This window comes from Thunnus maccoyii, chromosome 1, assembly GCF_910596095.1.
Source record: "Thunnus maccoyii chromosome 1, fThuMac1.1, whole genome shotgun sequence".
Lineage (NCBI taxonomy): Eukaryota > Metazoa > Chordata > Actinopteri > Scombriformes > Scombridae > Thunnus > Thunnus maccoyii.
This window is the reverse complement of record NC_056533.1, coordinates 1,231,395-1,256,459: the sequence shown is the minus strand read 5'-3', so window position 1 is coordinate 1,256,459 and position 25,065 is coordinate 1,231,395. Positions and strand designations below refer to the sequence as shown.

Below are 25,065 nucleotides of genomic sequence, written 5' to 3'. Positions count from 1 at the left end.
ATTCAACCATGTTAGAACCATTTTAGAACCAAAACTCGCTTGCTGGGATGGATGACTGTGGACATTGTCTCAGCTTTCTTTTTGGCACTATATTGTCATAGGGTTTCATCACTGGTGCAGGCCTCTGCATCAACATCCATTCAACACAGAGCACTCTCTGGGCTCAGCTTGCAGAGGGATATGTGTCTGCCTGACTGCTCTCTGTCATCCCGCCCTCCCTCAGCTGACAGAGGTAAGATAGCAGTCTTTTGATGTCAGGAAGAGATTCTTACTCCTGGCTGTTTCTCACCAATTCACATCAGTCCAGTCACTTACCAAGTCTGTTAGAAAGAGTGAGAGAGTGCTTTGTGTTTTCAGATCAGAGCAATTTGCAAATTCATTCACAAACAGCATTAAACAAAAGAAGCTTAGATATAGAATCTCTCATCACTGTTTCTAATGGGCAGTAGATTAACTTTCCTACCTGATGACATCTCAGTTACTTCACTACACAGTTAGGGGAGAAAGTTAGACTTTCTCAAGAAAATTGGTGGTTAAAGTAAAAGGTCTGCTTTAACACTGACAACCCTGGAACTGCAGAGAAGAATCCTTCCACATCACACTGGTGAGATTTCTGTGGACAAGGACCTGTTTTTTTTAAATAAAAATAAAAATATCACATCACAACAGTCATGTTATGCATGTTGTCCAGATCAGATTTGGAAATAAGAAAGACTGACTGAACTGAAGTCAACTAAAAAACTCCCAATTTCCCTCTCTCAAACTACAAGGACATTAAATCTTCCCAAAAGAAGTGAGAGTCTCAGTGGCTAGTTTCACATCTTCTAATGTGTGTTTTCCTTGCAGTTTTGATAGTCATTGTTCCATTAACAAGATTAAGAGTATATACCATTATCTTTATATGATCATTCCTCATGCCTTGCATGACCTGGAAATTGATCTGATCCATAGAGGCAGGGGAGGTTGCTCCTCCTCTATTTTTGAGTGGCGAGAGGGAGATCAAAATGTAAAAAAGAGTAATTGGTTGGAATTCTTTGGAAAAACAGTGAGACCAGCAGGGCAGGCAGGACTTCTGTGTGAAGTGGTGAAAGGAGAGGAGAGGAGGATGGGCTCTTGCTGTCCTTGTTAGGGCGGGATCTCTTATATCAATTTTATATACCTCATTTTTTTTCATGCTAATTGGTTATTGGCCAAAACCATGGATATATAAAGAGAACTGGATACAGGACTGGTCTTTGAAGCAAATGTGACATGGTGTCCAAACCATGTAATTACAACGTCATATGATGCACATTGGCCCAAAGAGACTTTTTCCCATAGATTGACACTGTGAAAGAGATTTCTGTAAATCAGTAGATATATGTTTTTGAGTGCCACAACCCCTGTGAAATGACTTATTGAGCCGCACAACTGAACCATTTTATCCCCATTCAAGTTAGCTGGAGAGCTAAATGGAGGGAAGTTAGCCGTCTCAGCCAGCGGAAGTCTTTAGTGAGCATGCTCTATGGACCACATGTGCCAATGGAGCATGCTAATGTTTTCATCTGTATAATTTCTTTACAGTGGGAAGTGGCTTTTTTGGCATCATGCAACACTCATAGATATATTATAAGGGCTGGATAGGACCACCACTCAGCCTTGCAGCCAATTTTCCCAGTGGTCACTCGTGGTATTACGGCAAAAAATACCCCTGCGGCCAAAAAAGCATTTTTCCCATAGACCACTAAAACTGTTGACACGACACCTCCAACTGCAAACAAAGTCAATTATGAGTCTTTCTATTGTGAATTTTTGATCCATGGAGGTTTTATATTTGTAAAACTTTCCTTGAGCTGACAAAAGTGATTTAAAAAACCGTGACTGTCATCACGATGTTAAGTCTATGGGCCGAGGAGGAACTTGCGGTCAGGGCCAGTGGTGGAAACACCACTGTGCATTTTCAGTGGGCTGCATAACATGGAAGCAAACCCAGAAGCTAGGAACTTTATTTGACATATGCACCAGCTGAGCAATTCTTATTGGACTGAATGGATACCATTTTCGGTCCAGTATCCAGCTCTTATAACACATTCATAGCGCCACAGAGCAACTTTCATAGGAATGAACAGGGCCTCGCCTCCAACGCTGTATCCAGTTCTGTTCATACATGCATGGCCAAAACATGTAAAATGATGCTCCAACAGAGGATGTCCTCCCTAACCAATCAACAATCAGAATACAATATTGACATTTCCAAAGTAATAGACAGATTCATACATTAATCCATCACTAAAAAATTACATTTTATTTAGGCCTTTTCCAAATCCAAGTCCAAATTTACTGTTTTCAGATATACGTTCCCCATTTTTATCAAGCAGTAGATAGCTACTTCCAACACAACAGTTAGCATGTTGTAGCAGCCCTGAAGGACTGTTAAGGACTGTTAAGCTAACAGTGAGAATGGATTTCAGCTGTCCGGGCTTCACACATAGCGGGACTACGGTGGCATGCCGTGGCCCAGTGTACTCCTGCTCTGAAGTGAACTCCTCTCAATAATAGAAAGTTAACAACACAATTTAAATGAAACAACTGGGACATTTAGCTTGTTTGTCATTGTTGCTAATGATCAGACTGGTTAACCAGCAGTGACAATATTCTGTTAACAAACAAACTAGATGAGCAACGGCCACAAATGCAGTGGGACATCAGGACATTAGTACTTCATCTCCATTAAAGAAAGAACCAAGATGGCACACATACATCTTGCAGATGTCAGCCTGATGTATAAAATTGCATCGGCAAGATGTAGTATGGAGAGCGTTTGCTAATTGGCCAGACGATGTTTGGATGATGAATCAAAGCTGCACTGCCCAATCACTTTACAGCCTTTTTTAACTATATATGACCTTTATTTATTTAGGTTGGATGTTTCAGACAGCAAATATTTATTAGTCATATCTATGACTGAAATGAACATGTATAAACATCAAATTTCATGGGAATATAAGGCGACAGTGAAAAACAATAATTTGTAGATTTGTAGATTTAATTTATTGATTGGGACAGTGTGCAGTTTTAAATATTAAAGATGCACTGCACCGGGGTTAGCTCGAAGCTAATTTGCATCCGTAGTCCCCCACAATCAAAACATACAACAACACCACAACAAACAGTACAAAGCAAAAAAAACCCACACAGAACACACCATACAAAATACAAAATACAAAGCTAAACACAACATCACATCACAAACAACCACAATGTCAATTAGAAATTAATAATGTAAACATGTCAAATTAAAAGCAAGACTACCTGTGTAGAGGATGGAAAAAATAGCATCTATTAGAAGTAGTAAAAAACTGACACCCCCCCTTATTTTTTTTAAATATACAACATGTAAATAGCAAGTGACTTAATACATAAATCCCCCAGATAATACATTTGGGTTAAATGTTGTTGTTGTTATATCTTATGACAGTAGGGGTCACTGTAATACCAGGTCCAGTAAGAAACATCCCACTCAAGCCCGTGTTGGTCATGTCAGAGACAGAATAAAATGGCACTTGAGTTGGTCACACACCGATAAACTTGTGTCTGTTCCTTACTGCTCCCCAGGTATGTAAAATGTGGTGTAAAACAACTTAAAGTGGGTCGACATACTCCCTAAACATTAGCTAAGCATTCGACTAGATTTGTGAGTTAAATAAGTGCTCAAGGACTGAGTGTGAACGTAGTTTTGTGTCGAGTGTATTTTTCAAGCTAGCATCTGTTGTTTACACTGCCTAGCTCACAGTAACTGAGATGCAAATGTGGAGAGAATAGTTTTTGGTTTCAACCACATTCTGAAAATAACTAAGTACAGTAGATTTTCAGTTTCTTGTGTGAGGGGAAAGTATTTAGTTTTGATTCCATGAGCTAGAGGTGAAATCATGGTGAATTTGTTGTACTTAATGACGCTGTAATAATATATAATGGCGGGCACCAGGTGATGTAGTTCATGTAAACAGACTAACTTGGTGTTAGAGAGAGGAGAAATATGTACGTAGAGATGTTATATTGTGTTTCATCATCTGTGCATTTGATATTGAAGTTATGAGATTTTATTGTGTTTTATCATTTTTGTGTGTTTGACATTACAGTTATGAAATTTAATTGTTTGTTTCATTGTTTTCATGCACTTGACGGTGCATCTATGCAAGAGTATTCCATTTATATAAAAGTATTATTAGGGCAAAAGGCAGTATCAGTTAAGCGGGAATATGTCCGCAGCCATCCAGGACTGTGTAGCAACCTTGCTGCTGGCCCAGGTACCCCTAGGCTTGAGGCCGGTAACACCTGCACTAATGAAAAGACCATAGAAGGAGTTTAGACTCAGTGGTCACACAGATGATTGGTCTTTAGTAGATTTTTTAATTTGGCCTTGAATGTATTGATTGAACTACAGTTCTTCATATTATCAGGAAGGGCATTCCACTGAGTTGTAGCTTTCACAGAGAAAGCAGACTGCCCAAATGCAGTGCGATGAAATGGTATGGTACAATCTTGTATAGAGGATATTCTGGAGGATCTAATAGAACTTACTGAGCGAGTGTACACAAAGTCACATAGTGTAGGAGGAGCCAAACCATTTAAAATTTTATAACTAGGCACAAATTTGAGAATAATCTAAAATTCTCAAAGTTCAGTAAATTGCATTTCTCCAGTACCCTACAGTGATGGAAATGCATTGGCTTTTTGTCCAGAGTTTTTAGAGTTTGTTTGTATAAGGACTCAAGAGGTTTTATGGCTGTTTCTCCAGCGTGCCCCCAACATGTGATGCAATAAAACATATGGGAAAGAATTATATCATGCATAAATATCTTGGCTCTGTCCAAAGAGAGACAGTTTCTAATATGTCTAAAATTTGCTAAGTTGTACTTTATGGTTTTAACCATTTTTTAACATGTTTCTTAAAGTTCAAATTTGGATCCAGTGCCACACCAAGATATTTAAAATCAGTAACTATGTCAATTTTTTCACCTTTGATGAGGTGGTTGTACCATAGTTTTAGAGAAAAACATACCTTTTGTCTTGTTTACATTTAGACTCAGACATGATTGATCAAGCAAATGTGTGATCCTTTCCAATGCAATTGTTAGCTTAGCAGCAGCTAACTCAGCTGTTTTTGCGTGTGTACACAACAGTGTAATCTGCATACATTTGTAGTTCTACATCATGACACTGTTGAGGGAGATCATTAATATATAGGCTACATAATAGGGGACCTAACACTGACCCTTGTGGAACACCCATTATGCACGTCATGTTACTGGACAGTCTGTCGACAACTTTAACACATTGTATCCTATTAGATAAATATGAAGACATGCATGCCAGTGCTCTAGATTTTAAATTTAGAGAGTTTTGATATTAAAACATCATGATTGACTGTGTCGAATGCTTTACGCAGATCTAAAAATACAGCACCAACTACTCCTCCTTTGTCAAGTCTTGATTTAATTTGCTCTATTAAGTGCAAGGTAGCAGTTTCGGTGTAATGATTTGCTCTAAAGCCAAATTGCATACAATGTAGACCAAAACTGCTTGTATTAAGAAATGTTGTCAGTTGTTAAATGATAATTTTCTCAGTAACCTTTGAGAGTACTGGTAGTATACTTATTGTTCCGTAGTTACTGGCTTCAAGGCGGTCTCCAGATTTAAAAACAGGCGTGACAATGACACATTTCCAGTAATCAGGAAAGGAGTTGTGTTTAAAATACAACTTAATTAAATGAGCAATAGGGGGGTTAAAATATCTTTGTGTGATTTGACAAACATGGTGTCAAATTGGAAAGCATCTCTACTTTTGGAACTTTTTAAGGATCTGATTGTTTTGTTTACTTGTAATTCATTAGTCTCTACCAGCTCAAAAACCTGACCTGTAGCATCCATAGGAACAATATCCAGTTTCCTTTTTGTAATTTTTTTTCCTAACTCATACATGAACTCAAGAAAAAAAATATTTAAGACAGAAGCAACAGTAAGATGATCTTCAATTAACTTTCCCTGTACGTTGAGTTTAAAATCTCCTAAAAATTTTGGGTCCCTCTTTGTGAGATTAGCAGTGTTTTTCCAGATCAATTTACTATTGCCTTTTGCCTCATTCAAAAAGAGAGAGATACAAACTAAATTTAGCTTCTCTTAGCTCTTGGATAACTTTGTTCCTTAAACCTTTGTAAATCAGCATGTCAGTGCCTCTTCTAGTTTTAATTGTCTTCCTCAATGCAGTATCTCTAGATTTCATTAGTTTCCACAAATTTTCATTAAACCACGGTAAATTGTTTTTACTTTAAGATTTTATCTGTACCTCACATTAAATCTTTCCCTCACAGAGTTGATTCTGTGAGTAAAAGTATCACAGCCATAGTCCAGATCATCAGAGGATAGTACATCATCCTAGTTCAAGCTGTTAATTTCACTTACAAATTCTTAGCTTTGCTAATTGCTTAGCTCTGGGTATGCATTGAAGCATCATTGTCTTAGTTGCCGTGGTCTTAAATCTACTTTTAGTCAGTTTTCTCGCACATAAGGTTAGGTTATGATCTGATAAGCCAGTGATTAAATTATAACTTTTAGTTATTTTTACTGGTTTGTTAGTAAATATCAGATCAATTTGTGTACTAGAGCATTTTGCAATCCTAGTTGGGCCTTTTACTAGTTGTTCTACTTGGAATTTCTCTGTGATCATTTTTAGTTTTTTCCTCTTAGATTTATCCTCCCAGTTCACATTAAAATCACCCATAAGTAATAATTCTTTGTTTAGATTGCACTCTTTCAAGACCTCTGTGAGTTGATCATAGAAAGTGTCATCTGCAGAAGAGGGCCTATAGACACCTATGATGTTAAAAGACATTTGTTGGGATAACATTATTTTTATCCCAACCTATTCTAATGTGTTACTCGCATTATAAACCGCACATTCATATTTGATGTTGTCTCTCACATAAAAAAGCACCCCTGCTCCTCTTCCATCAGGTCTGTCTCTTCTGAAACATTAGTATCCGGGCACCGTGAACACACTTGCAGGAGTTGTTTGTTTCAACAATGTTTCAGTCAGACAGAGAAAGTCCAGATTTGAGTCAAACAGAAGATGAGTTAGCTGACTGCTCTTTGCAGTAATGCTTCTGATGTTAAAATCTTCCCCGAATAGCCCTCTTGGTATCAGCTTCCCATCCCATAAGACTTTTGCATGATTGACAGTTTGGAAGGTTTTGAATAACCTCTGCCTTCTCACTGCAGGGTTTCGACACACAGTGGGGTCAGCAGCAGGTTTTGTGAGAGAGACACTGGATCTATCAAAGTTTCCACAGCCCGGTAACGAAAAGTTATTCATTGAGACATCATGCCTCTTGTTAACAAAGATTAGTGTGTTAAGGGAGAAGCCTGGCTCAGAGAGTTGTTGCTCATTCATCGCTGGCACCAGAGGAGTCCCAGACACACTCAAGCACAAATCAGCATCGAAGTTCTGCAGCACTCCAGGGGTCACTGGTCCAGGATTTAGCTGAACATCTCCGGAGAGCAGGATCAGCATGAAGAGGAGACCTGCTATTCTCTGAAATGGGCTGGCAGATAACTGGTCCACTGGATCGGTGATTCACTCTGGCACCTGGGCTTGTCCGTGCTGCAGGACAGAGGAATAGATTGTAAAATATCCCAGTAAGTTATGATGAAAACTCACTGTAGGGGCGTCAACTGGCCATGAGCCAGCATTTGTCCCAAGCTCAATCACTTGGCGGTCCAGTTGTTTTCCATCGATGTTGATTGCTCTGGCCAGACAGACACATACAGGCAATACAGCAATGAGAACCAACAGTAGTCCACAAAGCACTCTGTGAAACACAGGTGTTTTTGCTGATGAAACACTGCTTTGAACTTGACGCAGTTTTTGACAGGCATGCTCTGTGGTACAATAAACGGCCTCGGATGACAGTCCTATGTAGAAATCACATCCAGGATCCCAGGGGCCAGAGGGTAGAAGCTCCTCTTAAGCCCCTCGGCACCGGCCCGGTGCACCCGGAACCTCCTCTCGACCCCAGCAAGAAGAAAAGGCCACCATCCGGGTGGTTAGGAACCCCAGAAGATCCATGTGGCCAGGACCGTTTCCTTTGATGTTGAAATGGATGGTCTTACTTGATGTTTAATCTGATGTTTGCATTTGAAAACCTAGACTGGCCTGGTAGCAGTCGGCAGGGGGGTGAGCTGACCATCTCCTCATCCCGATGAGTGACCCCCAGTCATATGCCATCACTTCTTGAGTCCAGGGTGCATAGAGAGGCTCCAGCATGCGTGGATTATATTACTAGCAAGGATCCTTTAAGATTTCTTCTTGTTAAAAAAAAAAATACTGATAGCTTCTTTAGTGCTGTATCTCCTTTGGAATCAATGGTGGTTGTTGTTACTACCCAATCCATACCAGCTGCCCGATCTGTTCAGCGGGTCTGCTGCAAGCGGCAACCTCCGGGGCTGGAAAATGAAGCCAATGCGGAGTGCCAAAAACAGTATTTCTTTGAATGGCCACTTGAGGATGGCTCCAAAAGCAAATCAATCCCCATAGACCCCCGTGTTAAAATGCCCAACTTTACAGCAGAAATAACATGTTTACAGTCTGGTACAAAAACAGTTTTGATCTAATTTCCCCATTCATGAAAACTGTATGGGGGGTGATTTTTTTTTATAATTCACCTGTGTAAATGTTATTAAGCCATAAAGTTAATAAAGTTATGCATAATTAAGGATGTGGCTACTTTGAGTGACAGGTCGCTAGCCACTAGGTGGCTTGTTTCAGCAACCAGGCTTCATTCAGCCTGCCTCAGCTCCACTTCTTTGCTTATTTTGGATTAGCCCTGTGGAGTCAGGTACTACCAAAATGGTGACAGCCAGAGCCACCCACTTTGAGCTTCAAAACTGCTCTTCAGAAACCAGTGAGTGATGTCACAGTGGCTACATCCATATTCTTTACAGTCTATGGTCCGCCGTCTTGGACAGCTAGGTCCGGCAACACGACTTGGACAAACCACACCCAGAACTGCAGTAAAAAAAGCAATTTGTTAAATTTAGTTATAATTACGATTACATTTGCTATTGATTATTTCGGACAGTGGTGCGTGGTTTCCTGTCATAGCATAGCATTTTTTTCCCCAAATCAATTCAAAGGGGCTTTATTGGCATGAAAAGAGCAATATTGCCAAAGCATAAAAGTATAATTTGTCCAAATATTTGGACAGTACACAATAACAGTAATATGAACATTAACACAACATTAATATTGATATATATTAAGAATATATAAACAGTATATCCTATGCATGTGTGTGTGTAGTGATCAAGAGTATGAGCATATGAGTTATTACATAAAGATATTTGGTTCATGTTCAGGTTCTTTGGTGGAATGCAACACTACTCATTCAGTAATGTACTTGAATGTTTGAGCTCTGTCTCTTGTTTCTTCCATCTTTGACATTAATTTGATAAAACACTGGGACTTTTTTCTTTTTACTTAGATCCTATAGTTGTTTTTATATTGTTTATTTTGGTAAAACTGTTGGTTCATGTTCAAGATATAATGCTTTGGTCCTGAAAGTTATAAAAGTAGTGTCAAAAAATAACAGTATACAAACTTTCAGTATCTGCTTGAGCATTCATTCTGAAGACATATAAGCCACTGCCTATATTACCACAACTATATACCTTTACAGCTCTTCCACTGGTCTTTGCCTCTTTCGTCCTCCAACACTGTCTTGGCTCAACCTGAGCCAGTTTTGTATTGCTGACTCTGCTTCAGCTTCTGTAATGTTCAGCAGGGCTCAATTTCTAAGAACTAACACTAGAAAAGAAAATATATTAAGCAAAAAACATCTGTCAATTTCAATTTAAAGAGTGGTCATGGGCTGCACCTCAATTCTCCCAAAGTGTGCACTCGCACAATGCCTCTCATGGTTTTGTTTTAAATATAACAATATAAGTATTAATATCATAAATATTATTAAATAATAACAATGATAATAATGACATAAATAATAATCATTTATACAGCTCCCTTCCAGATGCTCAAAGTCCTAGTAGAGGGAGGGGGAGTAGCCGTTTCATCCACAACCAATGTCACCAATCACTACACATCAGCTACAGTAAGGTGACGAGAGAGAGGGGGGGGGCACCTCATCCAATACCAACATAACATCCGTTTGGGTGATGCTCAGCTGCAAGTAACGGTTGGACTTACACAGTATAATTTCCTTGACTGGTCTTGACTTGATGCCAGTCTTCTGTCCTCTCCCACACCAATTTAATTGGATGGCTAGTTCAGGTACGAAGACCTACGTCCACATCTGCCACACAGTTTTTTTTTTTTTACAAGAGTTTCCCCCAGTTGTGGGCAGCGTTGCAATCTGTAATGAAAATAGATCATTAAAGTATTAATACAGTGTTACTACAGACAATCCAAATCATATTGTCTTTCAAATATGTCTCTTACTTACAGAACACATTAGTTCAACCCCTCGTCTGCCTTTTTGCAGCCCAGAACCCAACAACTGACTCAACTAATCACTGATTGTGTACCCCCTCAAAGTATTAGAGAACATACCACATGTTTCTTAAAATGTCCTGACCAAGTATATCATCAAATTTATTTAGCTCTTCTAATGTAAAAATACACAAATAGACACACCGGGGAAAGAAAACAATAAGAAAAGAAAAAGCAATCAATACTACCGTAGTATACAATGCCACTTTAATGTACATATGTGTGATACATACCTTTCTGGTGGGACAGGATGGTCTGCAGGAGAGGGTAGTCTGACAGTCTGACACACACAGTCCGAGGGGGGTGGAGGTGGAGACATATGGGGCCAGAATAGTGACATTTACATTTTGGCATCGAAAATAAAATTTGGCATTGAAATCAAATCTGCACTGAAAAAAGAAACATGTATTGGCACTGAAACAAGTATTGGCATTGAAAAAAGTTCCACTGAAAAATAAAAAACAGGCATTTTAAAAAAAATACAATCTTTCAATCTTATTATCTTATTTTATTTTATTTTATGTTTTTTAATGTCAATCTTAAGATTTTTTCTTCATGCCTGTCTTTTTTCAATGACAGTTTTTTTTTACACTCAGTTTTTTTTCAGTGTCACCATTTTCAGTTTCAACTTTCCCTTTTTCAGTTTCAACTTTCTGTCACCGTTTTGGCGTAGGGGGGAGGGGTTTGAGGGAGGGGCTAGGAGCGCATTCACACTCCTCAAGAAGAGACCACACATTTCCGGAACTCGCCGTCTAGTCCGCTCAGAAGCCTGATGTGACCTCACTTTGAGGCAATAGCCTCTCCAAGTTCAACTGGAACTTCCAAATCGAAAGTAAGTCTGTTTCTTTCTGTCGTTTTTTTTTTTTTCACATAGAAGTGGGTTGGGTTGAAGTAAACTTTTGTTTTGATGAAGTTACACTGGTTTGGCAGAGGTCTGCTGGAACAATAACGTTAGCTAAGTTGGCTAACCTGTAATGTCTCTCAGGGTTTCAGCCACTGTTAGCTGAAACCAGTGGGCTGACCCTCCGCCGGGCCTAAGCATTCGGGACTAAACTAAAGCGTGTTATACAAGTAGCGTAGCTTCTTTAAAGAGTAGCTTAGTTTTTGTAGCCAGAGTGTAGTAGAGAGTGAGGGTGTAGGAAAACCGCTCTCCAGCGCAGAGCACTAGCTGAAAGACCCATTAGCACTAGCTTCACAGTGGAGCTTACAGGCCCAGTCAAAACAATTCAGCTTAGCTGACCTGCTGCGTTTATCCAGTGCCAGTTACATGTGTAAACTAGTGGCTGTGGATGAGAGGGGAGTTTACTGCTGGAAGTCAAAGCCATCATATTTAAGTTTATGTTCTGCTTGTACTGCTCGTACTGTCTCCCTTACTGCAGGATTTTGTTGCATTTGCGGCACCGAACAGTTGTAGTCCATTAGCTCGCTGTGAATTCTCCAGAGGATTCACTGTTGTGTTCAAACATGGCCTCCTCTCTGGGCTCCTCCCGGTAATGTCCAGGAAATGTCAGGGTTGCAATGCATGTGTGAAAGGGGCTTTAATGACGGATCTTCCTTACGGCTTCAGTGCGGCGTATCTGTATAAAATAGCTAGTGGTAGCTAAGTCTCCAGCCTTGTTATGTCTTTTGTTCTCTAGGAGTATGAGGCCAGTATTATTGCTGCTGCGCAAGGCCTCATAAATGTGCTGTCACAAAATGTTCAGCAGCAACCTCACACCTCAGGGCAGTCAGAGCAGCAGAATCAGCAAGCACAAACCCTGAAAGAAACAGTACAGGAGGAGATGACCAGGTTTTGAATTTATTTGTGATCATTATCTGATATTGGATATATTTGATGGGAAGATATGTTTCATAATGTTAATTCATAAACTTACAGTCATATGTTAACCTTCCACATGCAGGTCATTTCCTGGCTTCTTTACCAAAAGAAAAGGCAAAAACCAATTTTGTCCCATACAAACCACTCAAGGGAAGAAGCCTAAAATTTGCAACACTAAGCCACTCAACGTCTATGTAAATTTGGTGAATAAGGGCTGTACCAGCACTCCTTCTGCTGCCAAAGAGTTGGAGTTGAGCCAAGCAGGTTTAGGGAAGAGGTCCCTCACCTTGACAGATGATATGAGCCATGCAATGGTATTGTAACCACTGTTTTTAATTTAAATGAATCATAATTTAAATGTTAGAAAGCAAGCACATGTACGCTGCTGTCAATATAAAATTATTTTGATAAAATACTTAACTACTACTACTAAAATACTTTTGTACTGTACTCTTTCACCGCCTTTTCAACTGAAGTGATGGTTTTCTTCGGTAAATAAAATTCTCACTGAAGAATATCCCAAAATGTGAGGAGTGGAAGGGTGGCTGTTCTACAAGACTTCAGGTGCATTACATACCATTTTCAAACACCTTTCCTTTACTTTGGATAGTGCAGGGACATCAACATTCAAAACTCTTTCTCTCACTTTCTGTATATGCAGGTGGCCATGGTAGAAGAAAATTGGTTGCAATTCCTCCTGATGAAGATGGTTATACAGGAAGACTGATTCGCAGTGCTTCAGGTGCTGGGAAGACCATTGTTTCACAGCAGCAGGACCTTGATCTTACTCCATTGCCATGGGATGCCACTGAATTTGCATGCCAAAGAAAGCATGCCTCTGCATATTCTAGCATTACACATTGAAGGTTGAATGGAGTCTCAATCTACAGCAGATGATGATGAGGTGAATGCATATATTGTTAATTGTAAAACAGACTGTTATTACTTATTTGTACACAGAATTGGGAATCGCTGTGTAACTAATGATAGAATACTTTCACAATGTTTTGTCCATGGTAATACTATATCATAAAACTCGTCCCAATGTCTGTGTAACTGAAGAATAAAATATACTCCTTTAAAAGTCCAAATTTGACAGTATCTGCTGGAGCCACTCTCCCAGTTTGTGGGTCACAGTCCCCAGTACTCCAGTTACCACTGGCACCACTGTTGCCTTTACTTCCCACATCTTTTCTAGCTCCTCTTTCAGCCCTTGGTATTTTTCGATCTTCTCGTGTTCCTTCTTCTTGATGTTGCTGTCGCTTGGGATTGCTATATCTATCACCACTGCCTTCTTCTGTTGTTTGTCAATCAACATGATGTCTGGTTGGTTAGCCATCACTAGTCAGTCTGGATCCCAGACGTCCCACAGGATCTTGGCTTGGTCTTCCATTGTGACCTTGGGACCTCCAACCCATACTCAGTGCAGATGTTCCTGTACACTATGCTTGCCACTTGGTTATGGCGTTCCATGTACGCTGTTCCTGCCTGCATCTTACACCCTGCTATTACCCTGAACTGCCTCAGGAGCATCTTTGCACAGCCTGCACCTGGGGTCCTGTCTTGTGCAGTAGATCGCCGCCTCTATTGATCTTGTACTGAGTGCCTGTTATTGTGCTGCCATGATCAGTGCTTCTCTGCTGTCCTTCAGTCCAGCCTTTTCCAGCCACTGGTAGGATTTCTTGATATCAGCCACTTCTTCTATTTGTCCGTGGTACATGCCATGTAGGGGCTGAGGGGGTTCAGGCCTATGCTGAACAGCAGCTGGGATAGTGCATCACCTTGGTATATGCAGCACTTGATGGTAACTTGTGCAGTTGGCTTTACAGCCCCATTGAGTTCTTGATGAAGGTTCTTAGTGTCCTGTTGATGTTGTACATTTCCAAGCATTCCAGTATCCATGTGTGTGGCATCGAGTCATAGGCTTTCTTGTAGTCAATCCAGGTGGTGCACAGGTTGGTCTGCCTGGTCTTGCAGTCTAAGGTGACTGCTCTATCGACCAGTAGCTGGTGCTTAGCACCCCTGGTATTACTACCAATTCCTTTCTGGACCCTGCTCATGTATTGGGCCATGTACCTATTCATCTTAGCCGCTATGATGCCGGACAGGAGCTTCCATGTTTTACAGAGGCAGGTTATTAGCCGGTAAGTGGATGGAATCGCGCCCTCCTGGGGGTCCTTCATGATCAGGACTGTCCCACCTTGGGTTAACCACTCTGGATGCGTCCCATCCATCAGCAGTTGGTTCATTTGTGCTGCCAAGTGTTCATGGAGTGCCAGTAGGTGTGGATCATGTCCGGGCCCGGTGCTGTCCAGCTCTTCATACCTGACACTCGTTCTTGGATGTCTGCCATTGTAATGGTTACTGGATCTTGTTCTGGGAGATTGCTGTGGTCTGCTCTTAGGTCCACTAGCCACTGAGCATTGGTGTTATGTGATGCCTCCTTATCACATGTTATTACCTTGCCACTGAGAGTACACTTTGGATGGTTCGGTAGAGAACATCCCATTTATTCTCCTGGCATCTGTGTCTCCTGTGTATCTCTTCAGAGAATACACAGCCTTTGCTTGGCAGTCTCCAGTGCCTCAGGTATAGACAGCTTGTTGTACTTCCTAGGTATCCCTTTTGTCCCCACACCTTTCTGTAGCTCTGAGAGTTGACTAACTTCTCTCTGTGTTGCCTTGATCTTGGCCTCCAGCCTCCTTCTCCATGGAGGGTAATGCTCTTTGTGGATTATGGTGTTCATCTTGTAGCCAAGCATCTCTAGGATCACTGTTGCTGTGGTGTATATCAGCACGTCCTCTAGCAGACTTTCAGAGGGTACTTTATCACTTAGCCTTGGTAATCGGCTGCGGGGGTGCTGGGTGTCCAGCTTAGTCATGATCGTCATTCTCAGGTCATTTGCCATAAGGGCTTGTTGGGGCTTGGCACCCAATCTTGGAGTGTGGGGAAGATGATGATATCTCCCCTCTGACCCATTGTCCTGGCTCCCCCTTGCTGTAGCATGTTCGTTGCACCTCATCAATCTCTAGTTTGCGGATGCAAGCAAAGATTTTAAGATCTTCATCATCCGGGAAGACCTTGTCCAAAGAGGCTTCATTCAGTGGCAAAGACAGAAGAAGAGTTCCCCTGTCAACAAACTCAATGTGACTTTCATTGGAGAAGCAGGGATTGACAGTGGTGCAATAAGCAAAGAATTTTTGACAGGTAATGTAATGAAACTTGCAAGACAATCGGAGGGAGTGAACACAACTGAATCAGGTTCATAGGTACAGTTCAATTAATTTACTGGATTGTGTTGTCTGTCATCATTTACTGTAGAAATGATGCATGGCATTGAGAAGTGACTGTTTGAGGGCAGTGGCAAGAAGGGAAAGAGTCCTGTCTACTCCATTAGTGACAGAGAAAATGGTTTCTACAGGTAAGCATTGTTTCATAGTTGCCCTACATTATGCAGTTTATGCATGTAAGTGTAAAAGTCACATTTACAATGTCTGCAATGTTTGTTGATGACGTGTTTTCAGTCAGTCTGGCTCAGGATGGCCCAGCACCATGCTTCTTCAAAAATTGGTGTTACCAGTTTCTTGCAACAGGAGACTTTCATGCTCTGCAGCTGACCAGTGATGATGTGGATGATCTTGAATATGCTTTACTCATAGAAAAGGTTAGTATATCTGCTGTGACTAGCTGTAGAAAACAATTAAAATGCCTTCCTTAGGGTACAGTATTTCATTGCCATCCTGTTAATGAGTTTATGTTTTAATTTTAGGTGGAGGCAGCAACTGATCTGACACAGTTCACAGAAGAAACTGTGAGTTGTGGTTACACAGAGCTGCTAAAGGTGGACAGAAAAGACAGTATCATAAGGTGTGTATGTACAATTTCCAGAGAAATGTTTTTAAATGTATATATCTAATTTATGAATTTTCAAGCACACAGCCTTCTTGGCACATTAGTTACCACTATTACTGAATCCACTTTGGACTTGGGCAAAGTACACTGTAATATGGTGTCTATATTAGCTGATGTCACAATACTTAAGGTATGAAAGAAGCTTAATGATTTCATGCAAACAGTACATTTAAAAAAATGTAATTAAATGTTATTTAAATTTAGTGTTCAGTAATTTTACACTGTTTTTTTTGAAATGCCGCATTTGTACTTTGTAAGTAAAGCCTAACCTTGGTCTTTCAGAAATTTAAAGTTGTGTGGAAAAAGCATGTATTACCCCTTTATTGTTTGGGCCTCAGCAAATCAAGACAAACTTTGTTCCCTGTTTCAATAGAGCCATTGTTCTACATGCTACAGTGCGTCTGACTCCCATGCTTCAGCAAATTAGAAATGGCATGAAGGTCTACAACCTTCTGGAGGTGATTGGGAGGCACCAAACTCTCTGCACAAACCTGTTTGTCTCCAAAGAGGATGATGACAGAGTAAGGATGCTGGACATTACATTATCCAGAGTTGCTTCACTGCTATGATTTAAAAAGAAACCATACAGGATGTAGTGGTATAGTTGCATCTCTTTTTATGATTGATACAATTATCTTTTTATGACTTTCTGTTATCACTCTGCTTAACTTTGTTTTGGAAGAATACAGAGTCATGTATAAAGTGGACTGTGGGCTTTTTAAAGGCTTCTACCTATTTCAATGTGTGTAGTAAACCCCCTTTTTTCTTTTGCTCTATTTTTTTCCTTTTCCTTTTATCTTCAGCCGGGTGCTGATTACATAATGAGTATCCTAGCACCTGAGCTAAGTGAGAGTGGAAGTCGAAGGCAAGCAAGAGAAAATTCCATCATCAACTTCTTCCAGGACTTTCTGCAAGACCTTGAAGTGACAGGTTTGACTCTTTACCTGTCTCTATCACAAGTGTTATCAAAAGCAAAAGTTTTCAGGCCACTCAAATCTGCCATACAGACAGCTGTTACAGAAAATGAGTGAAGTAGAATCAGATTGAACATACATGACCCACATTTGGTTCTCATTTGGTTCTTCAAGCTATTTAGCACCCTGACTTCTCCTTGTCATGTTGTGTTTTAACCACTAAAAAGTTGGACTGTAATATTGTCATGTGACAACATAGTAGACTACAAATTTGATCGAAAGATTTCATACTGGGCAAATGGTATTGTTTTGGATTACATTATTCTACTCAAAAGACTGTTCCTATATTTGTTTTAACTTTCAATGCAGTAGGATTAGGTTGAATTAAACCTTTTGGATTCATGTTGCAAATTGTTGAATAGGGCCAGCTTCTCACAATGTTTGATTTTTACACCATTGTAATGAAACATTCTTTCAAACAATAGATTTTTTTTTTCATCATGCAGGTGAAGACCAGGAAATGTGTGAGCCTCTGACCCAAGAAGTGCTGCAAAGTCAAAATCAAGAGGGGCATTGGAGTCTAGAACAACAAGAACACTGGACAAGGGCACAAGCCCCTTCTTCCATAAGATAGGGCAGCTTTTAAAATAAATGTGAGATTTGAACACCAGTGCAATGAAAAAATGCCTGGTCACCAAATTTGTTTCTCACTTGTAAGTGCCTGCACAAATACAGTAACTCTTTCTGTTGCACATATGAATACATACAATGAGTTCAGAGGTATAATGACAGCAGCAATCAGAATGAGTAGAGGTTTCAGTCGAGTGAAGAGGCAGTTTCATGACCACCCATGTTTTACTACGCCAAGTCAGCCAGTATTGTTTTATTATGTGATTTTCAAGAGAAATACTGTTAACGGTATGATTGTTTAAAAATCAGTTCAGGGAGCGATTTTTTGTGTACTCTTTAATAACAACTCAAACTAAAACAGTTACATGAAATATTAGTGTCTGGTTCATTACACTTAATTCCCCAAATTCATTTAGTTTCTTGTTGAGTTCAGTTATACAAAGAATGTATTTACGTACCACTGTTAACAGATAAGGTTAAGAAAAAGCTAAATCAAGAACTTTTATTTGCATGACACAGGTCATGTTAACTAAAATGGCAAGTGTGATGCTCACAAACAGGTTCTGTTCATTTCTCAGATCAAGGTTGTGGGATTGAAGAGATATTATCAAAGATAATCATTAATTATTAAAATCAATAAAATTATTAATGAGAATTAATAATAACGGGGCACCACCCTGGAGTCAGGGAAAAAGATTCAGTCTTTCAGTCATTCCAATTCAGTCTCAAAGTGTACTAATTTATCAATGTAGAACTTTGATTAACAATTAACTTAATAACTATAAACAAAATTATCATATCAATAGCTAATTAAGTTTGAAGGATTTTGGAGTTCTTCACAGAGCAGAGGTTGGCAAAACTCATTCTTGAGCAACATTAAAACAGACAACAGCTATGTCCAAAAGCATTTATTTAACAAACAGGTAAAAGAGCAAAACACACAATATTAATCTAGCTAAGTATACCTATATACAAGTGTGTGTGTGTGTGTGTGTGTGTGTGTGTGTGTGTGTGTGTGTGTGTGGTGGGGGGAGACAATGGCAAGATGGCTGCAGTCACCTGGTGACTGAGCACATGGCATGCTGACAATTTGGCTGACAAAGGGAACTACAGAGATAAAAGGCCAGACCATGAGGTGTCTTGAACCACATGTGCTGCCTGAACCAAAGTTTGCAAAACTAGGTTTTAAACCTCTTAACTGTGTGGTTCTCTGTTCAAGGCCAATTGGTGTAGGATCAAGGTGCCAGGTTAGGGAGAGGTTAGTTGCATGCAAGGCCTAGTTACTGGATGTAACATGTGTTAAGCATGCTAACATTAACCTAGCGGTGTGGCTAAGCAATGACCTGACTATGAACAACAGGGACATCACAACAATAGTCAAATGAATAACCTTAGCCAAATCAATACATGTACAGTACATTGATTAAGTTAAACATTCTTGCTTAGCCGTGCTATGCTTCACTATGTTGCTAGGCTATGCCCAGTTGTTACCAGTCCATGAAGAAAGAGATACTTTGTGGTGTTTTGCTTCTTAGCTGGTGAATCCGTGGAAGAGACAGGCTTAGAAGAGTTTGGCTCCAAAGCTGAAAGGATGCAGGATTTGCTATGTAGATCTGGTGCTCCAGTCGTGCAGGTCAGAGGGCCCAGGTCCAGTCCTTTGTGTAGAGTTAGTGGCAAGCTAACTGTTTCGTGGCTCCTGTACTTGTTAAACCAGCCAGCAGACTTGTGTGGTAGCTGCTGGCACTGGAAAACTTAGTTTCTGTGTCTTAGGCAGGCTCTTGCATCTTCTGCCGTAAAGAAAGAGTTCTGTGTGTGTCTGCTGTGAGTAAGCCACACAAGAGAGCAGAGAGCTGCTCCAGCAGAGAGCTGTAAGGAGTAAGCGAAGCAGAGAGCTGCTCCTGCAGCTGGAGGAGAAAGAGCAAGGAGCTGCTCCAGCCACAGCTGGAGGAGAAAGAGAGAGAGAGAGGAGGGGGCTCTCTGGTTTTGTTAACCTGGATTCATGGGTGGTGCTTCACACCTTAGGCGTGAACATCCAAGGTTTCAGGTTTCTTGGAGTCTTGAAGCATGTGGTCCCCTAGTGAGTCCCAACAAAGAGCTTTCAAATTGTTCTGTTTTCCACAGATGCAGTACTTTTAACATTTGTACTGCAAATTCATCTTATTCAAGTGAAATCAATTTTCTGGGGAATTTTGAGTTCTATGCTAGCATATTCATAGTAAAGTGTCAGCAAGATTGGCTTGGTTGATGTTGACATTTTGTGGACTAAAACTCATAATGAAGTCTTATATGTTGTGTTCAAGTTGCCAATAATAATGTGATCTTTAGCCTCAAGCATTTTATCTTTGTGAATATTAACTACAACATAATGTTATGTTGTGCACAGGCCAGTAGATGACTAACAATTGATATAGTGTATCAGGGCATCTCATTTGTTTTACAGTTAGGCCTTTGCTAATTTGTAAAACCCACATACAGCAACGAACACTTTTCTTTAATTAAAAGTGAAGTTCATACTCTTCAATAATTTGTCATTCATTGAAAGGGCACAACTTAAGTGTTTTACTTAAGTGTATTATGCAGTTTGGGTTAACAATGACTAATTAAGGTAACAGTTAATCTACATTACAGCTGCAATGATTGATTGATTAATGGATTAGTTGGCAACTATGAAATTAATAGCCAATTATTTTGATTATCGGTTAATTGTCAAACACAGCACTACTTGACAGTATTATTTATCTTTAAGTAGAGAGATGTCTACACCATTTTCAAAACACAAAAACCATTGACCATCTACATCAACTCTACAGACAGCATATGATCCTGCCTTGTATATGACTGAAATGTTACATAGTAAAGTGCAGCCTTGTAAACGTCTCTTCTACAGGGAGTCAGAGGATTGATGGCTGCCCTCAGTCCTGCCATTGCATCTGGCCCCAGAGGGCACTGGATGGGTGGAGGAACTACTCCACCAGCAGACTGTTCTCTCAAACTGTCAGGTTTCCAGTTTGAGACATCATCTTGCATGTCCTGTAAACACAAGAAATTTGTGCACCCAACCTGTAGGAGAAGTTGCATTTCATTTGTTAAAAAGGAAAAAAGTTCTAAAACATTTTTAACTATACCTCTAGATTCTCTGGAGCTGCCACAGGGTCCTGGAGAAGTCCTACGGTCAGTTGATTGGGAGTCAGGTTTTGTTCAGTTCACAGGAGATGGTTATTCTACCCACTAGTGAAAGTGTCACGGTCCATCTGGAGGCGTGGTACAAATATGTACTGAGCACAGAATAAGTGCAGACTGTTGGAGGGATCAAGCAGGCAGTCCTCTTCAAGGCCATGAAGAAGCTCATAATACACACTTGTTACAGCCATCCACACGTCACGCCACAAGTGCTCAACCCTACAAGAGAAAACAAACAAAAAAAAAACTTACCAGTTTACCATATTAAAAAAAGGTCCAATATATGACATTCAGTCCCACTAGATCTCAACCTCCTGCTTATTGCCCCAAAAACCTTTTAGGCAAAATTGACTGGCATGCCATGCCGAGGGCATTCCATGAAAACTAAAAAAACTTCACAATTTACCATCTTTATCTACTTTCGATGCATGTGCAATTTTTGAGCACCCCTAGCACCTAAAAAATGCATTTGAATGCTAAAATAATAATTCTAATTACAATAGAGCCCATATAATAATAATAATAATAATAACAATAATAATAATGATCTCTACAAAAACAATAAGTTCATGGAACTGACTGTTCCTTCAACTAACTTTATCTCAGTATACTGCTCTTCTTTTCAACATTTCTAAACAAAGAATCTTAAATCTAATAAGAATAATAATGAGAAGAATAAGAAGATTATTGTGGATCTTTAATTACCATTCTGAGGACCCTTGATGGAATAAATTTGTCTTGCCACAAAGCCCAAACGTCCCATTCTCTCTAAGATCCCCGCAGAATCCACCTGATGCATTGATGCTGACACCTGCTCCGATCTGACACACTGTCCCAAGGCTTGCAATTCACCCTTCATCATCCTGTATCTGATGTGTGGCATCCTCTGTTTCACTACATAAGAAGAGGCTGGAGGTCTCTCCTCCTCTTGTAAACGAAGTAATCTCAAAACATCAGATCACAAGCAACATCACTTGGCAGTTGTACAACATCAGCAAAAGAGCAAACAAGTTCCTTTTCACGACTTAAAACATAGTGTAAATAATCAAAATCCACAGGCTGATGTTAGAGAACTTCCTGAAGCCTTCTCATCATCCTCTCCATGAACTGCCTCCCAATCAAAGGTGCCTGTAATTAACATTTGAAGAATTATTACTAATGTGATGACATTTATCAGTACTCAGGTTGCATCCTGCTATGATGAGTTACTCTATCTTAGAACCAAACTAAGTTTATGGTTTTTGCTAATCAAAAACAAAATGGATGAAAAAGTTTGCAAATATGCACCACCACCATAAAAGCCATATCATATTAGAAAGCCAAATACATAAAAAGCTAAATAGACAAACAAATTTTTATTAACTTACCGTTATCTGTTGGAGTCATGAGTCTGCCATCTCTCTCCACTTCAGCAACACCTCCCCTGACCTGATGAAATGCTCAGGGTTTGTGCTTGTTGATGCTGCTGCTCGGAGTTCTGAATTTCTCAGTGCTGGGGTGTGATGCTGCTGCTGAATATTTTGCGCTAGTTTATAAGGCCTTGGGCAGCAGGACTATATTGGCCTCAAACTCCTGGAGAACAAAAGACATCACAGGGCTTACCTACCATTAACCACAGGCTCTTTTGTAGAGACCCTGCACTGAAGATGTAAGGAAGATCTGTCATTACCCACCATTGTATTTTTACACTGAACCAAACAAAGAAGGCACTGTGCCTTTTATACCGAGGAATAAAGGCGCATTCAAATAAATAACTTCTAATTTGTAAAATACTAAGCGTGTTATCAATAATTAGTCAGACAACGAGCATCACAATTAACAGAAAATTTCTGCTCCCTGAGTGTCTGCAGCAGCAGCAGAGTGGCTGAATGAGACATCTGTCTTCCCTCCTGCTACGTTAGTTGTTAGCCAGCAGCTGTTCTCATGTCTCCCCGGGTATTGGTGCTTCTTTTCGGCGGTCGTTCTCTGGCTCGTTCCTGCGTCTGTGTGCACTGGAGACTGGTGTTGCTGGACCCTCACCTTTGCACACACGCTCTCTCCCCCTCCCTCTCTACCGCACGCTGGCTGGCTCTTTAAAGAAGCTATGCTAACAGTTGCTTGTATAACACGTTTTAGTTTAGAAAGCATCTTAAAATACATTTTAAAAATTCCCGAATGCTTAGGCCCGGCAGGGGATCTGCCCGCCGGTTTCAGCCAACAGTGGCTGAAACCCTGAGAGACTGTGTAACAAGGGCTAACGTTACAGGTTAACTAACTTAGCTAACGTTATTGTTCCAGCAGACCTCTGCCAAACCAGCATAACTTCATCATAAATTTGTCAAAACAAAAGTTTACTACAACCCAACCCGGTTCTATGTGGAAAAAAAAAAAAAAAACGACAGAAAGAAACAGACTTACTTTCGATTTGGAAGTTCCAATTGAACTTGGAGAGACTATTGCCTCAAACTGCAGTCATGTCAGGCTTCTGAGCAGACTAGATGGTGAGTTCTGGAAGTCTCTTCTTGAAGCGCGTGAACGCACTCCTAGCCCCTCCCTCAAACCCCTCCCCCCTACGCCAAAACGGTGACAGAAAGTTGAAACTGAAAAAGAGAAAGTTGAAACTGAAAATGGTGACACTGAAAAAAAACTGACAGCATAAAAAAAAATTGTCATTGAAAAAGACAGACATGAAGATAAAATCTTAAGATTGACATTGAAAAACATATAATGCAAAAAATATCAAAATAAATAAGATAATAAGATTGAAAGATTGTAATTTTTTTTAAATGCCTTGTTTCAGTGCCAATACATGTTTCTTTTTTCAGTGCAGATTTGATTTCGATGCCAAATTTTATTTTCGATGCCAAAATGTAAATGTCACTGTTCTGGCCCCATAGAGACAGGGCCTGCTTGAAAGAGGGGGACAAACAAGAACACGTATTTTGTACAGCACAATGAAACACCATTGAAAGAAGTGAAGTACTTGCCATACTTCACAAAAACATGTATAAATAGACACACCAAGGAAAGAAACCAAAAAGAAAAGAAAAAGCAATCAATACTACTCTAGTATACAATGCTACTTTAATGTACATATGTATGACACATACCTTTCTGGCAGGTCAGGATGGTCTGCAGCAGAGGGCAGTCTGATACACACGAGGTGGATTTCCTCCCCAAGTTTTTGAGTCACCAGCCGCCACTGATCTGGTCCCTCATCATGAAGAACTTTATAGTGCTTTTACTTCTGTTTGGAAAAGCGAGGACGATTAACGGAGGAGGCTTGACAGTTTCCATCCCTATGCCTGGTGATCACAATGGCCGTGGTAAAGTTCACCACATTTGGCTTGCCAAAAGTAATACGTCTCAATTTCAATTCTTAAGTGTTTGCACATGTGGTATAATTTTATAAGACTTATGATGTGCTGAGAGAAAGAAAGAAAATACAATGCAAATGATTACTGTTAAAATGATAAGCATTAAGTAGAAGTGTGTTGAATTATTATGATATTGTATGTATACCTCACAAAAACTTGTGATTGATATATGGGCATAAAGTATATCACACTCAGAGCACTGGATGAAATTGTAAGAGTGTGTTGTATTAAACTTCACTTTTTAAAAAATAACCTCAAGAAAGGATCGAGAAATAAGGGTGTAAAGTGGGTGTAAAAACTAGGACATGCCCAGGCATGTCCAATTCTGCCAAAACCTATTTTTAGGACTTTGGGCCTGCAACAGGTGATGTAGAGAGATTATAATGGTGTAATTTGCTAGTATGAAGAGGTTGGACAATAGGTAGGTAGGTACCATATACAGGTACTAAAAACAAGGGTGATGACCACAAAACCTCCAGTGTGTGTGTGCATACTGAAACCCAAAGAGCACTGGTGAGATTTCATCAGTTCAATGTTGTGCATAAACCATTTTGAGTAAGACAAAGATTGGGAGACTTTTCGTTTTAGCTGAGCAATTCCCACTGAGTTTCAGTGGGAAGAAGTGTTTAGACATGATGTCAGAGAACCCTCAAAAGTTCTTCAAGACAAGTTTCTCACCAGAAAATAGAATGCATCATGGGTATGTCATCAAGT

At 40.0% G+C, this 25,065-nt stretch overlaps 1 protein-coding gene and 1 long non-coding RNA gene across 6 annotated transcripts; one reads left to right on the top strand and one right to left on the bottom strand.

Moving 5' to 3' along the window:
* The first annotated feature begins 11,178 nt into the window (after positions 1-11,178).
* Positions 11,179-18,667, top strand: LOC121898061. Of its 5 annotated transcripts, none has more exons than XM_042412978.1 (11): positions 11,179-11,372; positions 12,178-12,329; positions 12,442-12,673; positions 12,836-12,923; positions 13,021-13,263; positions 15,681-15,780; positions 15,884-16,023; positions 16,129-16,226; positions 16,645-16,792; positions 17,075-17,201; positions 17,692-18,667. In XM_042412978.1, exons 6-11 carry the CDS (start codon positions 15,690-15,692, stop codon positions 17,817-17,819), a joined length of 732 nt encoding a protein of 243 aa, XP_042268912.1. In that variant the 5' UTR covers positions 11,179-11,372; positions 12,178-12,329; positions 12,442-12,673; positions 12,836-12,923; positions 13,021-13,263; positions 15,681-15,689; the 3' UTR covers positions 17,820-18,667. The 5 variants fall into 5 exon arrangements, with proteins under 5 accessions (XP_042268912.1, XP_042268919.1, XP_042268895.1 ...); XM_042412985.1 differs by having other exon boundaries at positions 11,179-12,030; XM_042412952.1 differs by lacking the exons at positions 11,179-11,372; positions 12,178-12,329 and having other exon boundaries at positions 12,343-12,673.
* Positions 18,668-20,979: 2,312 nt separating this feature from the next.
* On the bottom strand, positions 20,980-24,168 carry LOC121898218. The gene is made up of 5 exons (XR_006096392.1): positions 24,085-24,168; positions 23,393-23,574; positions 22,363-22,567; positions 21,701-22,123; positions 20,980-21,214 (listed from the first exon to the last, which is right to left on the bottom strand). It is a non-coding gene; the product is annotated as an uncharacterized LOC121898218 (long non-coding RNA).
* Between the last annotated feature and the right edge of the window lie 897 nt (positions 24,169-25,065).